Source organism: Danio aesculapii, chromosome 8, assembly GCF_903798145.1.
Source record: "Danio aesculapii chromosome 8, fDanAes4.1, whole genome shotgun sequence".
In the NCBI taxonomy this organism is placed as follows: Eukaryota; Metazoa; Chordata; class Actinopteri; order Cypriniformes; family Danionidae; genus Danio; species Danio aesculapii.
Genome location: NC_079442.1, coordinates 24465312 through 24481195, shown reverse-complemented (window position 1 = coordinate 24481195; position 15884 = coordinate 24465312). Strand labels below are relative to the sequence as shown.

The 15884-nt window shown below is 37.2% G+C and overlaps 1 protein-coding gene across 2 annotated transcripts in view; it reads left to right on the top strand.

The window, feature by feature from the left end:
* grid2 (glutamate receptor, ionotropic, delta 2) overlaps positions 1-15884 on the top strand; it is a 673181-nt gene that overhangs the window by 476801 nt on the left and 180496 nt on the right. For both annotated transcript variants that reach the window (XM_056463472.1, XM_056463473.1), the window contains exon 9: positions 4854-4955. In XM_056463472.1, coding sequence (XP_056319447.1) covers positions 4854-4955 — 102 coding nt within the window. The remainder of the gene's footprint in view (positions 1-4853; positions 4956-15884) is intronic.

Below are 15884 nucleotides of genomic sequence, written 5' to 3'. Positions count from 1 at the left end.
CTTGCTCTTTTAAACATTTTTAAAAAAGAAAAAAATCTAAGAGGGTTTAATAATTCTTATTTCAACTGTTTATAATATACCACAAATAATGCATCGCTTGTAGAGTATTTACCGTATTTAGATTCCTTTTCAGTAATTTTTTTTTGTGTTGCCCTAAAAGTAAGCTCCTTATTCAAGAAGTTTTAGAAGAGTGCTTTTGGCTCTGAGTGTATTGAATTTCTGTGTTTATATTCTATCCCCATGACTACCTGATGAATTGATGATAAAGCGGTAAGGGCAGAGCTCTTGATAAGAATGAGTAAACAGTCTGAACGGTTTGCATACAAACCATTTCCCACTCAAAACTTTCGTTTAAATCTTTGATGCTGCTTGATATTCAGCAATATTGATTCTTGGGTCGCCACCAATGAAAACCCACACACACAGACACATTCATACACATGTACCTTATCAAGCCCAATTTCAAATGGTTTGATTACGTAATGTTAGTTAGAAGGTTGGTATACTTCTGACAGATTTGATAAGAATGAACTTAAAATGGCTGCGTTTGGTTGGGGGCTGGGGAAGCCTGTGAAGTGGATAGTTATGTAAAGGCTCTGTCATCCTAGCCTCCATGGGATGGCATGTACTCCGTCTAATCCCAGTCTAAATATTATGCTAATGACTAGCCGGAGCTTGCGATAATACGACTCATAGTGTGCAGCGTTATGTTGAGTTGATGTTTTTCAGACCTCTCTTGTTCATGAAGGTGAGCTTCGTTTTCCTCCCATATCCCATGTTTTGGTGTTTATGACTGCTTAAAGAGTGCTTTTTGTATTGCACGGACAGAATGTGACATTTGCATTAGTACAAAGCTGGCCATTCGACTGTACTCCATGTGTGGCAGTTTATTATTCCACATGCATTTTGTATTCTGTCATAGAGCACTTTCATGGAAAACTTCAAAAACATCAAAGTCTTTTACATTCCGCCCTCCAAAACCCTTCGTATCGTGTTTTGATTGAGCTGGAAAATCATTTTCCAACAGTCTGTTGCAGGCGACCGGGAAATTTTGATCTCCGTGGAGAGGATTTTTTTTCCTGTTCTTTTCTTTTTTCACAGGTAGCTCAACGCACTTCAGGAAGTATTGCTTTCTTCTCAACGCTGTTGTTTTATTGGGCAAATAAATCAATAGTTGTTTTCTGTTGTTATCCGACTCGAGAGGAAAAATGAGCACAGTAGGGCAACGGATTGTTTGTTTATGCGGCGCACATTAGCTAAGTGTAATTAGAGTTTGGTGAACAGATTTGTGTTTGGTTATTAGAGCATAGCCTTAAATTACTCATCTAAATCATGATTGTTTGCTCCTTGCCGTGTTTCTATGCTAAAACTAGCTTGTTTTGTGTGTGTGTGTTCTTTACTGATGTTTGCTTAACATCTATATATGATATATAAGGCAAATTTGGTGTACCATATCCTAATTGTTGTTTTAAAATAGTCAAAACTGCAGTTATATGGTTATATAAAACACGGCTATCTAAAAATAGCAACTCTTTCTTCATAATACCTTTCTCCATTATGTTATACAGACTGTAAATATAATGTGTGCGTTAACAAGTGCCCATGTATTGTGCACATACACAGTTGTGTTTTGTTTATTTATGTTTTTAAATTGCATTGTGTGACCTCTATCTCTGGTCTGATTACTTTTGACTTTGAAAATGTAAAATATGACTTTTAATGGCATATTTAGTAGCTTAAAACAATCGTTGGGAAAGTTACTTATTAACTAGTTAGTTAGTATTATTAATTAGATATTAACTACTAATTGTATTATGTAATATGTATCTAAATTACTTTCTATTTTAAATTACTTGACTCAATACTCCATAAAATATTATTATAGCCTTCTTTAGTTGAAAAATACAATTATTCTGTAATATAATATAATATAATATAATATAATATAATATAATATAATATAATATAATATAATATATCTGTACAACAAACAATATAATTACTCTGCATCTATAAATTGATTTATCCACAACTGTTGAATGGATGTAAAGTATTTAAGACAAGTATACACGCTATTTATATATTCTGTACCGTAACTATTATAAGTAATCCCCTACTTTGCCTTTTCAGTGGATAAGTAATTTAATTACAATAACTACTTTGTAGCTAATTACACCCAACACCTTTTGAAAGAGTTTACTGAAAACCCACTTTAAATAAACATAATCAACATAGACAAGAAAGTATTTCCTCGTTCATTCATTCATTTTCATCTGCTTTTCCGGGGCTGGGTCACGGGGGCAGCAGTCGCAAGAAAGAACCCCAGACATCCCTCTCCCCAGACTCCTCCTACAGCTGCTCCGGGGTGTTCCCAGGCCACCCAAGAGACATAGTCCCTTCATCGTGTCCTGGGTCTTCCAGGACATACGACCAGAGATCAGATGATGCAACCACGAAGTCGATCATTGACCTTCACCCTAGGGTGTCCAGGTGCCATGTGCACTAATGGAGTCAGTTGAAGTCCCCCAGTAGAACAATGGACTCCTCAGTCTGAGCACCTTCCAGCACCTCTCCGAAAGGACTCCAGGAAGGCAGAGTACTCTCCACTGGTGTTTGGCCCATAGGCACAAACCACAGTAAGAGACCTATCCCTAACTCGAAGGCGCAGGGGGACGACCCTCTCGTTCACCGGGGAAAACTCCAACACATGGTGGCTAAGTTGGGAGCTATAAGCAAGCCCACACCAGCCTGCTGCCTCTCACCATGGGCAACTCCAGAGTAGAGGAAAGTCCAGCCCTTCTCAAGAAATTAAGTTCCTGAACCCCAGCTGTGCGTGGAGGTGAGCCCTAGTCGGTATTCTTTCTCCCGCACAAGCTCGGGCTCCTTCCCTCCTAGTGAAGTGACATTCCATGTCCCAAGAGCCAGTTTCTGTTCTCAATGATTGGGTTGTTGTGGTCCTAACCTTTGCCCACCACCCATTCCACAATGCACTGGCCCCTTACGACTCCCCCTGTAGGTGGTGGGCCTGCAGGAGGATGGTCCTACATTGCTCCTTTGGACTGAGCCCAGCTGGGTTCTGTGTGATAAAACCCGGCCTCGCATATGAGCCCCAACCCCAGACCTGGCTCCAGGGTGGGGCCCCGGCTGTGCCATACCAGGCGACGTCACAGTCCTTGCTGTTTTTGCACTCATAAAAGGTTTTTGAACCGCACTTAGTCTGACTTGTTACCTAAGATCTTTTTGCCTTGAGAGACCCTACCAGGGGCATTAGCTCCCGACAACATAGCTCTTAGGATCACTCAGGCACTCAGACCCCTCCACCACAATAAAGTGGCGGTTCACGGAGGAGGAAAAATTGTCTAAAAAATGCTTTTAATTTCTACATTAAAATTTGGGTTTACTGTTTTAGGTGTAGCACTGAACATCAGTTTCTACTGATTAATGGTGCTTTTGGTTCCATATTGCTTTGTTTCAAACAAATGTACACCAAACAAATATTTCTCATGCTTGGGTTTAAAAATAACCAGAACCACAGGTGGGTGGAATTCAGAGTTTTTGTTTCTTTGCTGTCTTTTGTCAGACAGCATGAACTGTGTTGCAGAAGCCAAGCATTGTTTGCTTTTAAGAATGAATATACTAATAACACTACGTAGGAACCAATGGATAAATATAGTCAGACTCACTGACCATACTTCAGTCAGAGAAGCTTGTCTTGTTAAGTTCAGATTTCACCGGTTGATGAGGCAGTTGCATATTTGCGTTGGATCCAGAGGGAATTGTGTTCTAAGGGAACAATCTATGGGCCACAGACTTACCCAGCTGTCAAGCTGCTCCCACCAAACACATCAGAGATCTTTGATCACATGAAAGGAGAAAAAAATGTTGTCTTTTAATCTAATGGCTTAGACATATTTTAATGCATGAGTATGAAATCCCCCCTCCCCACCTAACCACCTAAAAGAAGCCAATTCTGTAATACCCTGAGGAATATTTAATTGTTCAGAAGCTCAAGCTCTTCTCATGTTTTTTCTTTTTTTTCAACTCTTCATGAGAATCTAAAAATAAAACAAAGGGGAAAGATTAATTCTTTTTTTAAACAAAGTAGTATAATATGCACCATTATACCATTCAAATGTGGGGTCAGTGAGATTTTTAAATAAGGCTGTACAGTATTCTCATTCTGATTCTTTAGTGATATTAATATTTTGAAATTTATTTAGAGTTATTTAAAAGTTACTTTATTCCTGTGATGTCAGAGATGAATTCTCAGCATCATCACTTCAGTCTTCAGTGTCACATGATCCTTTAACAATCAATCAGATTTTTGGATTGGATGCTTATAAAACATTTCTGATTATTACCAATTAAAAAATCTAGTTGTGCTGCTTAATTATTTTTGGGATTTGCAGTTATTTATATTTTTACCATCCAATTCAAACAATTGAATGATGAATCAGTGTTGATTTTGTCCCAAAAAAAAATAAAAAATCTTACTCCCATCAACCCATGCATTTTGTAAGATTATATATTGAAATAAATTGCTTGACTTGTCATTGCGTTGAAGTTCATCTCTCCAGAACCAAGCACAGATCCAGTCCAAGCGCTGTCCATTAATCTACATTTTAAGTTACTCTAGTCTAGTAGAAAAAAAGGGATATTAAAAAGCTCTCATTTATAAATTTTCTTTCATAAGAGTAGATGAAGAAAGAAAAGGGAAAAGAAAGAAACTCTTTGTGCGTCTGTTCAAAAATGAACTCATTTATGTTACTGTAAAAATCTATAGGTTGTTAGTGCGATCAATACTCTTTCTGTGCATGTCGTGAACTCACCGTGAACTTTCTTTATTTCCTCAGCTCGCCACCTGGGACCCAATCCATGGACTGAATGGAACGCTGACCGATCGAAAGCTGGAAAACAACATGCGTGGGGTCGTCCTACGGGTGGTCACTGTTCTGGTATGTACCGAATCAACTTTACCAGCCAAGTCAAAGGGTTTATACTGTATGTCATCTAATACAGTGTTTTCCAACTATGTTCCTGAAGGCACAACAACAGTACACATTTTCAACCTCTTCCTAATCAAACACACCTGAATCAACTCATCAGAACATTAGAAGAGACTCCACAACCTGAAGTTAATAGGTCAGATAAGGGAGACATCTAAAAGATGTAATGTTGATGTGCCTCAAGGAACAGGGTTGGGAAACACTGATCTAATAGATACAATGTTCCACATAATTACAAAGTTTTACAAGATGTCAGTGAGTCCTTTTTAATATAAATGATATCAAACTGGCTTAATTAGGATCCCCCATGTTTCGGAGTTCCTCTCTCTGACTGGACTTCATAAGGTTGAAGTAACTCAAGAGTAATCCATATTCATTCCTGTGAGCTCCAAAGGTCTGTTCACGTGACGCCACCAATCTCTCAGTTCATTAAGAGTGAAATTTTGGGGTGCAATGTACGTAGGCCAGGGGAGCTGGGTTATATTGAGATTTGAGTTTTCGCTATCTTCCCTCCAGCGCCGATTTGAGTAAGTCCCTAGAGTTCTTTAAAGATTCAGAGGTTTAAATTCTTCATATCCCTGCTTTGAAGTCAGTTGGAGAAGAAAGCAGTGATGCTGCTTGCCTGCGTCTCTTCTCTCTTTCTCTCCCTTAACCCCTCTGTTTCTTTTATTCTGTGATTTCTCGCCCTGACAGAATGCTCTGTGAATAACGTGCATCCACAATTGCTCACAATACCTAGCAATTTTCAGAGCCTGCGCACTGCCCCTAGTGGTACTAGAATTGAATGCATGTATCCGCATGTTGATTAACTGTGGATGCCTGAGGACAGTAGTCTTTTATAGCCAGAACTTGAGGCTGTATGACTGGCAGTTAAAGCAACCAATGATATTTAAATTTGTGCCGTGTCACAGTGTGCACGACCATGACAACCATGCTCTCCCTGTACACATATCTACACTTTTTAACACAAGACTAAATCGTCCAGCTGCTATGTCAGCATTTGTTCATTCATTTTCACCCGCATTTGCAGCTAATTTTGCCTTTAAATTATGTTTGTCGTTTGATTTTCTATAATGCATGTGAGCGGGCAAACAGTTATAATAAAATCTTAACACTGGAGGTGGTTCATTCCACTGTGGCGACCCCAAATTAATAAAGGGACTTAGCCGACAAGAAAATGAATGAATGAATGAACACTGGAACTACTAGAATGACTGTAGTATTTATTTTTGAATTTTTTTTTGACGAGACTGAATATGTTGTTTTGGAAGTAAAGCGGAAATGCGCTTGTTTTTGCAATTGTTTTAGAACTTCCGATTCAGTTGCCCATGGGAGAAAAGACAAGGAATAACAAACAACAGAAAATGGTCAAACTACTTGCTCTACAAACAAGTGTGTTCATGACTGTGTATAAAAAGTAGAATAACATAATAAGAAACTATCAATTTGCAACATTCAGAATGTAGATTATGCATTAACCATCAGTGAAAGAGCATTCTGATTGGATAATCAGCTGCAAATTATAAATGTGAGAAAAATGAAGTGGCGAAACTAAGCAAACGATGCAAGTCAAAAAGCTTTCAATGATGTAATTTCATCACATTTGTTAAATATTTGCAAACAATTTTTTAGATTATCAGAGATATTTTCAGAAGTGAATTCCTCTGTGGTGAGTGAGAGGTGCTATAAAACACTGCATTGTTTAAGGTTTGTATGTGTGCAGCACTAATTCCAGTTTTCCTTTTCTGGATTGACAATACAGACTACTGCAACCTGTGGATATGCAAGGAAACGCTGAATGTACATTATCATTTTAGTTGCTGTTGTCAGTTTGGTGTGTTCATGCATTTTTTGAACGACACAGAACCGGACCCACCAGTAAAGGGGTGATGTTGGTGGCTCATTGTAGAATGATTGGTTCTTTTGATGAAGGTTGCATATTTGAAAAAAAAGAGAGAGATTTTAAGATTATGTTTTTTGTCATAATTGCTGAAATGATGAAAAATGAACTCTTATGAGCAAATCTTTGAGTACAGTAGTTAATGGAGTTTGAATAAAGCTTGCATACCATTTGTAATGTTTTCTAATTTAAGACTATATCTTGAGGTAATGATTAAAGTAATGTTATTACTTTAATGTATCTTAAAATAATGTTACTACAGGATTTGTTATCTTAAATGAGAAAGGCAAGGATAGACTTGAGAAGGTCAGTCCTGGCCAGGAGGAGGGGGAGCATGATTGGTTTTCTACCTCAGTCCAGTCAGCCAAAGAATCATGAGGTGTAAATGAGGGGCCGTATTACATGACCAATAATTTAGTTGGAAATTAGTTGCAAAAAAAAGCAGTAATACAGTAACGTTTTAAAATAAATCAATGTAAATTGGAGAAAGATGGTTCAAGAAATATAATTAGATTCATGTGTTTTAATATTGCTTTAGTCTTCCATTTTTTTCTTTTTAACATCGAAATAATATATAGTGAATTATTCATTTTTAAATATCATTAACTTTAATGACCTTGTCTTGTCACTTTTTTCCATCTTTGAAATATTTAAAGAGATTTGTTGATTTTTAAACAGTCGCAAGAGCCTGCGGGGTTCTCTCTATGAAATCCTTTCCTTTTTTGCATGTTGGTTGCACCACATGAGTTTAAGGCAAAAGTTTTCCAGATATTATTTCTCTCTAAATAATAATAAATTGTAAAAATTTAAATGACTTCTCTTCATAATTTTTTTTCCACATACATTCAACGGCCACTTTATTAGGTACACCTTACTAGGACTAGGTTGGGCCTCTTTTTGCCCTCAGAACTTACTTAATCCTTTGTGGCATAGATTCAACAAGGTACTGGACATATTCCTTAGAAATTCTGGTTCATATTGACATGATAGCTTCGCGCAGTTGCTGTAGATTTGTCGTCTGCACATCCATGATGCAAATCTCCCATTCCACCACATCCCAAAGGTGCTCTATTGGATTGAGTCTGGTGACTGTGGAGGCCATTTGACTACAGTGAACTCATTGTCATGTTCAGGAAGCCAGTCTGAGATGATTCACTCTTTATGACATAGTGCATTAATCTGCTAGCAGTAGCCATCAGAAGATGGGTACGCTGTGGTCATAAATGGATAGACATGGTCAGCAAAAATACTCATACTCAGATAGGCTGTGGCATTGACACGATGCTCAATTGGTTTTTAATTGTGAAATTGAGACTCATCAGACCAGGCAACGTTTTTCCAATCTTCTATTGTTCAATTTTGGTGAGCCTGTGTAAATTGTAGCTCCAGTTTCCTGTTTTTAGATGACAGGAGTGACACTCGGCATGGTCTTCTGCTGCTGTAGCCCATCTGCCTCAAGGTTGGACGTGTTGTGCATTCAGAGATGCTATTCTGCATATCTCGGTTGTAACAAGTAGTGATTTGAGTTACTGAGATGGTTGGGCATGAAAATCCCCGTAGATCAGCAGTTTCTGAAATACTTAGACCAGCTGGTCTGGCACCAACAACCATGCCATGTTCAAAGTCACTTAAATCACCTTTATTATCCATTCTGATGCTCGGTTTAACCTTCAGCAGATCACCTTGACCATGTGTACATGCCTAAATGCATTGAGTTGCTGCCATGTGATTGGCTGATTAGAAATTTGCATTAACAAGCAGTTGGACAAGTGTACCTATTAAAATGGCTGGTGAGTGTATGTTATGTGACAATATTAAATAACAACCAAAGACAAAAAAAAACTTGTGTCCTTGTGAGCTGTCTCACCTTATAGTAGTCTGTGTGAAGAATTAAAAAAAAGTGTCTGTCTTGTCAAAACGCTGGCTCTGAATGTTCTGCTCAAAGAGTCTTGGATAATAACATCATGACTTCAAGTTAGAGTTCGCAGGATTTTCAGCCTGGCATTGATTTACAGTCTAGGAGAGACTAATTGAACCCATGAAGTATTTGAGTGCAGAACTGTAATTTCTTATTCAAACATTGTATTAAAATCAGGATGAATCGTTCCTCTAAAAATGAAGAAAAGCCAACAGAAGATGGAGTGCCAGTGTAGTTCCACACAGCCTTGTGCAGAAGCATATGGTTAGGGAGGCAGGGAGCTTGGATACCTGGGAAATGTTGTTGTTTGTAAAGTAAACCTTCAGGTGGATGGGGAAGGCACATGTTCCCTGCTGGTGGCTGATGTAGCGCTCCTTTCAGTCTCACTGCTAGCTGCTAGTGGCCCACCGGTGCCTTGGAACTTAAACTCCCCGCTGCTCTCAGACACCCCAGTGGCAAACGTGTCAGGATACGCGATGAGTTGGTTCTGACAGCTCCTCACCAGCCTGTGAAAAGCTGGTTCTGTTCCAAACACAAGAACTGACTGCGGACATATACACACATCTGTCGCGAAAGCTTGCAGTCTCACTGCAACATGACACATGTTTTTGATTCACTCAGTGGATCATTGCTGCATGCATGAGACAGTCTTCAAAACATCTGCAAGAGATTGAAGACAGAAGTGATATAGTGTATTCATATGAATTAGCAATAGAGAAAATATACAATTGATAATTATAGCTTTTCAATAATTATTTTTAAAATCATAATCAATTTGAATGCCTATTACTAGCATATTCGTCATTTATTTGTACTTAAAATGCACATTAATAGATAATTTTGCTCTTTTAATGGGAGCAATTCTGCATGAAATGTTATTATCATTTGTTGTTGATGTTGTTATCATCGTTATTGTTGTCATCATCATCATCATCGTAGTAGTAGTAGTAGTAGTAGTATTCGTAGTAGTAATAATAATAATAATATTCATTGATTCATTCACTTTCTTTTCTGCTTAGTCCCTTTAATAATCAGGGGCGCCACAGCGGAATTAACCGTCAACTTATCCAGCATTTGTTTTACGCAGTGGATGCCTTTCCAGCCACAACCCATCACTGGGAAACACCCATACACTCATTCACACACTACGGTCAATTTTAGCATACCCAGTTCACCATCTTTGGACTTGTGAGGGAAACCGGAGCACCCAGAGGGAACCCACGCGTACACGGGGAGAACATGCAAACTCCCCACAGAAATGCCAACTGACCCAGCCGAGGCTCAAACCAGTTATGTTTATAAACTGTATCAATCTTGACAGTAGACAGTGTTTCCCTCTTTTTTTTTTGTATAATCTGTTTTATGTTCATTCATGCTGTTTATGTCTTATAAGCTGTCAAGATATTTTACTTCTACACAGTTTTCCCGTGATATTCATTAAAACAAAATGTAAAATAAAGTATAATCAATTCATTCAATCATTTTCTTTTCAGCTTAGTCCCTTTATTAATCAGGGGTCGCCACAATGGAAAGAACCGCCAACGTATCCAGCATATGTTTTACACAGCGGATGTCCTTCCAGCTGTAGCCCATCACTAGGAAACACCCATACACACTCATTCACACATATACACTACTGACAATTTAGCTTACCCAATTCACCTATAGCGAATGTCTTCGGACTTGTGGGGGAAACCGGAGCACCCGGAGGGAAGCCCACGCCAACAGGGGGAGAATATGCAAACTCCTTCAATCTTAAAAAATTTGTAAAAGGTGCTGCTATAGTCATTCATTCCATAACCATATGTTCAAATAATAAATTTGACCAATAATTGAAATTATTCAGTATTTATGTAGTTTTCTGAATTATGTACTACATAATTCAGTAAATATGTAGTTTTCCAGTGTTGAAGATTGGCTTTTTATTTGATTTTTTATTTTTATTTTTTTATTTTTTAGCAAGGATTAACGTGATAGAGGGTGACACGGGGGCTCTGTGTTTAGCACTGTTGCCTCACAGCAAAAAGGCCACTTGTTCGAGTCCCATCTAGGCCAGTTAGCATTTCTGTGTGGAGTTTGTATGTTTTCCCCACATCCCCATGCATGTTCGACCCTAGATTAATAAAGGGACTAAGTGAAAAGAAAATGAATGACAAAATGCCTCATGTTCACTTGGGTTTCCCCCACAGTCCAAAGACATGCTCTATAAGTGAACCGAATTAACTAAATTGGCCATAGTGTACGAGTGTGTGTTTGAATGAGTGTGTATGGATGTACTGGGTTGCAGCTGGAAGGGTATCCACTGCGTAAAATATATGCTGGAATAGTAAGTGGTTCATTCCACTGTGGCGATTTCTGCAAAAGAGACTAATCTGAAGGAAAATGAACGAATAATGTGATTGAAATCTATTTTACAACATCCATTTCGGAAAACAAACAAAACAAAGGAGACGCAGGTATTTCTGTGAAAAACCATGTGCCATTTTTCTGTACCCCCCCCCCCCCCCCTCCTAAAAAATATATATATATATATATGTACAGTACAGCAATACCATAAGAAATTCTAAATAATTAATCTTTTTTCTCTATATAAATTTGCATTGCATGATCGACCCACATGCATGCTCGACAGCAAAACTTACAAAATGATGGGAATGTTAGTGACATGCATCACCTAGCCCCATCGCAGCTATTGATTATCATAGCAGCGACAAAGATTGTCCACAAGATCACAGTGAATCAGAACCGCTGTATGTGTAGAAGGGTAGAAGGGATGGTCCTATAATGAGAGAGGGAATCAATGCAACATGGCTTGAACATGAGTGTGGGGAGCTGTACCCCTTCTGGGCGGCTCAATAAGAGCACAGCTACGTCTCAATGTAGATAAAAAAGCGATACCGGAGGAATTCCGTTAAAAGGGTCATTGTCGCTGCGCTTTTGCCCCCAGTCCTAAGTGCTACAGATATTCTTCAGATCGTGCTGATGGCCAATTGGTCCGGGAGAATTCGGCAGGGGTCTTGCGCGAGCCCCTCAGAGGGAGGTCTGATAGATGGCACCTCTTGGCTATAGTGCGAGTTGGCATGCATATCCTCACTTCCTCTAATAGCTTATTGAGCGATAGGGGTCTGGTGAGGATTAGAAAGCGCTGGCTTAATGTGCAGGCTGCATGCAGTCAATAACGCTCCTTCCATGATAAATCTGCCTGACATATTCCCAGAAACACTTCAGACATCAATAGGGATTTGTTTAAGGGAATATGAAAAATAAACAGCAGGCTATTATTTTCACTGGGCCATCGGCGCCATGGATGGTAACAGTATGAGAGTTTTGCCGTTTTCACACTCTTTCTCACTCCACACTTCAATCTAACGAAATGAATAGGCGGATTATGTGTGATACTTGTTTTGTTTTGTTTTGTTTTGTTTTGTTTTGTTTTGTTTTGTTTTGTTTTGTTTTGTTTTGTTTTGTTTTGTTTTGTTTTGTTTTGTTTTGTTTTGTTTTGTTTTGTTTTGTTTGGTATTTGGTATTTTTTGGTTTTGGTTTTTTTTTTTGTTTTGCTTTGTTTTGTTTTTGGTTTTGTTTTGTTTTGTTTTGTTTTGTTTTGTTTTGTTTTGTTTTGTTTTGTTTTGTTTTGTTTTGTTTTGTTTTGTTTTGTTTTGTTTTGTTTTGTTTTGTTTTGGTTTGGTTTGGTTTGGTTTGGTTTGGTTTGGTATTTAACCCTGATCTCATGAGGAAATGTGAAAATGAACAAAACTTGTTTGTCAAATTGTTTTGTTTTGTTTTGTTTTGTTTTGTTTTGTTTTGTTTTGTTTTGTTTTGTTTTGTTTTGTTTTGTTTTGTTTTGTTTTGTTTTGTTTTGTTTTGTTTTGTTTTGTTTTGTTTTCGTTTCATTTTGTTTCATTCCATTAACTTCAGCCTGATCTCATGAGGAAATGTGCAAGTGAACAAAAAATGTTTGTCAAATTGTTTTGTTTTGTTTACTTTAGCCTGATCTCATGAGGAAACATAATTGTATTACATTTTGTCATTTTAGTGGCTAATTCATATGAATTCAGTCATATGAAAATGAACAATTTAAAAAAAAAAAGGGCATGGCACCCAACCCCACCTCTAAACCCAACTGTCTGTGGAGGATTAGCAAATCGTACTAACTTGTACGAATGAGATTGTACAAATTCATACAAATTAGGCACTAAATCAAAAAGTTACAAATTGTCATGAGATCGTGTTGTTTACTCAGCTCATTTTTCACAAAATTAAATGCATTATTCAGATGACAAACCACTAGAGGACGCTGTCTACGTTTTTGCAAATCTGATGATAACGGTATGTCAATGGAGCTGCTGGAGATCCTGGAAGAAGATATTTTCAGTTCACTTGACAGTGATGGCCTTCAGCAAGCCGCTGTGTGTTGAATGGAGCCACCCAGGCCTATGAAAGATTCTAGCTGTGTTGACTTTCCTTTTGTGTGTTTAGAAGTATTTAGAAACTTCAGTAGTTGAATGTAGTAGATGAAATATTTTAGTGCAACAAGAGCATCTAACTTGTTTTTCTGGAAATGCTTGGCTAAATGCAGTGCTTTGTTGACGACTTTCATACAAAAAACCAGGAGGACCAGCTTCAATATTTTCATCAAAAGATATTATAGTCTAATAAAAATGTTAACATCATACCAAGTTAGTCTTTCTTTCTTTCTTTCTTTCTTTCTTTCTTTCTTTCTTTCTTTCTTTCTTTCTTAGCACAGAATAGGATGATTCCTGGCTGGCTTTTTAGATCTATCTATTTATTTATTTATTTATTTATTTATTTATTTATTTATTTATTTATTTATTTATTTATTGTGAAGTGTGACATTGTTACTTAATTTGGACTAAATTAGAAATCAGTATAAATTTACTATTAGATAAAATAGTGATCTGATGGTATCAATAGTTTGTATAAACATTTCATTAGCGTTATGATATGACCTTGTGAAATTTTTGTGTAGTCAGATGATTACAAGTTAATGAAAACTTAAATATTAGGGGGGAAATCAGTTAAGAATTATGTAATTTTAAAATGATTTAATAATTATGTTACAATTAACATTAGTTCATATTTATTTTTAGTAAAGACACAATGCCACACATTTCTCTCACTCATCCAGACTACACTGCCCATAATGCTTTGCATTAACACAGCTAATACACTACAATTCATTGTGTGGCACACATACAAACCCACACACCAGTGTTTTTGAGTCTTGTTTCATGTCAAAAAAAAAAAAATTCTGAGTGTTTCTCCTCGTTCTCTTGGTTTCTGTCTTTTTCAACTTTGGACTGTGTTTGGAATATTATTTCAATAGTATCTGGATGCAGATGTAGCCTACACGTAGCCTCAGACATGCAATATCAAACACAATGCACTCCATGGAGCAAGTGACATTACTGTGAGGGGTAGGGTTAGGGTTGGAGTAAGGTGTGTGCATTAAAAGCACTGAATGCAGCTCAGCTTGCAGCTGCACCCAACCTGCATTCATACCCCTCGCCCTGATTTTGACCCTGACTGTTTCAACCATTCATCAATAAACGCTCATTTGGATCCTCTTCAGTTACAGGAAAAGAAACTAGTTAAAATTGCTTATTTCTCAAGATTCTTTTTGATAATGCAAGCACATAAGTCAGCAAAATATGCTCTAGTGCAAAAACACTGCTCTAGTGGCTTTTTGGATATTTTATATTTTGGACATTTTAATGAAAAACATTTGTACATATTGTGCCTTTAAAGCAAATGCTCTATTACAGCACTTATGAATCCCAAATGAATCAAACTGGCATATGCATTACACCTCTTCCTCTATACCAACATTTTTTTTTCCTTTTTCTTTTGACAGGGTAGTGGAATGTACTGTATATTGCAAATGTACATTAAATCTCTGCCATGCTTCCATAGTTATTGGAACTTGCTCGTCCTTGAATCTTTTCCACAGTCCCTCTCTAAAATTCTCTCCTTATAATAAAATGCGTTTTCTCTGTTTGACCTTCAGAAACTCTCCAGAGTCACTTTGGCAGTGTATGACAAGGTTTGTAGACCTTTTATGAAACCCAGTAGGCCCAAAGCTCAGACTAAATCCAAATCGCATCATATCCACCTCCACAATAGTCTGCCAAGCTGGTTTTGTAGATCCACAGAGACTCTGCTCGTCTTTATCAGTGGAAAATGACTAATCAATTGCAATGGTGGCGAGTCTCGCTGCTGCAGATGAAGTTTCTTCAGTTTTTGGCAGAGCTAATGCTTGTATGATGAGTGTGAATTCGGGTATATATTTTTCATTTAAAATCCTTCTCGTAAAAGACTTAATTTCTTTGATGTGAGCACAGTAAAACCTTAAATCCCTAATTGAGCATTAGGGATCGTATGAGTCAGTCAGAACTCATACTATGAATAATGTATGACTGACAAGCACCATCAAGTTAAGTAATGTTTTGATAAATGTGACTCTCTCTCGCTCTCTTTCTCTCTCTCTTTATATATATATTTATATATATTATATATAAACTGAGAAAGAGGACTGTGTGTTCAGGATCCATTTACACTGAATATGTCATTTCAGAGTAAGTTGGCTACATTTTCATTCCCAGAAATTCCAAGCTGTTCTGAAATATTTAAAGAGAACTGTGTAAATCTATGGAGAGAGTGTACTTTTCTGCTACCGTGTTGTGACTTTTTATCGTGTTGTGAATTTACTAGCAAGTGCTTTTAAGCCAGGTGTGTGCTGCTGTGAGTGAAACTAATCAGCCTACATTAAATCCAGAATTCATCTGTTATTTGAATTAAAATTTAAATTTACACGTAATTTATATTTAAATTAACGAAAATAAACGACGATTTTTAGAATGTTAATTTTTTAATGTGTATTATTATTATTATTATTATTATTATATTACTTATGTTCTTTGTATTATTATGCATATTATTACATTACAGTCATTCATTCATTCATTTTCCTTTGACATAGTCCCTTTATTCATCAGGGGTCGCCACAGCGGAAACGATATTACACTACAGTAAATTGTTTAAA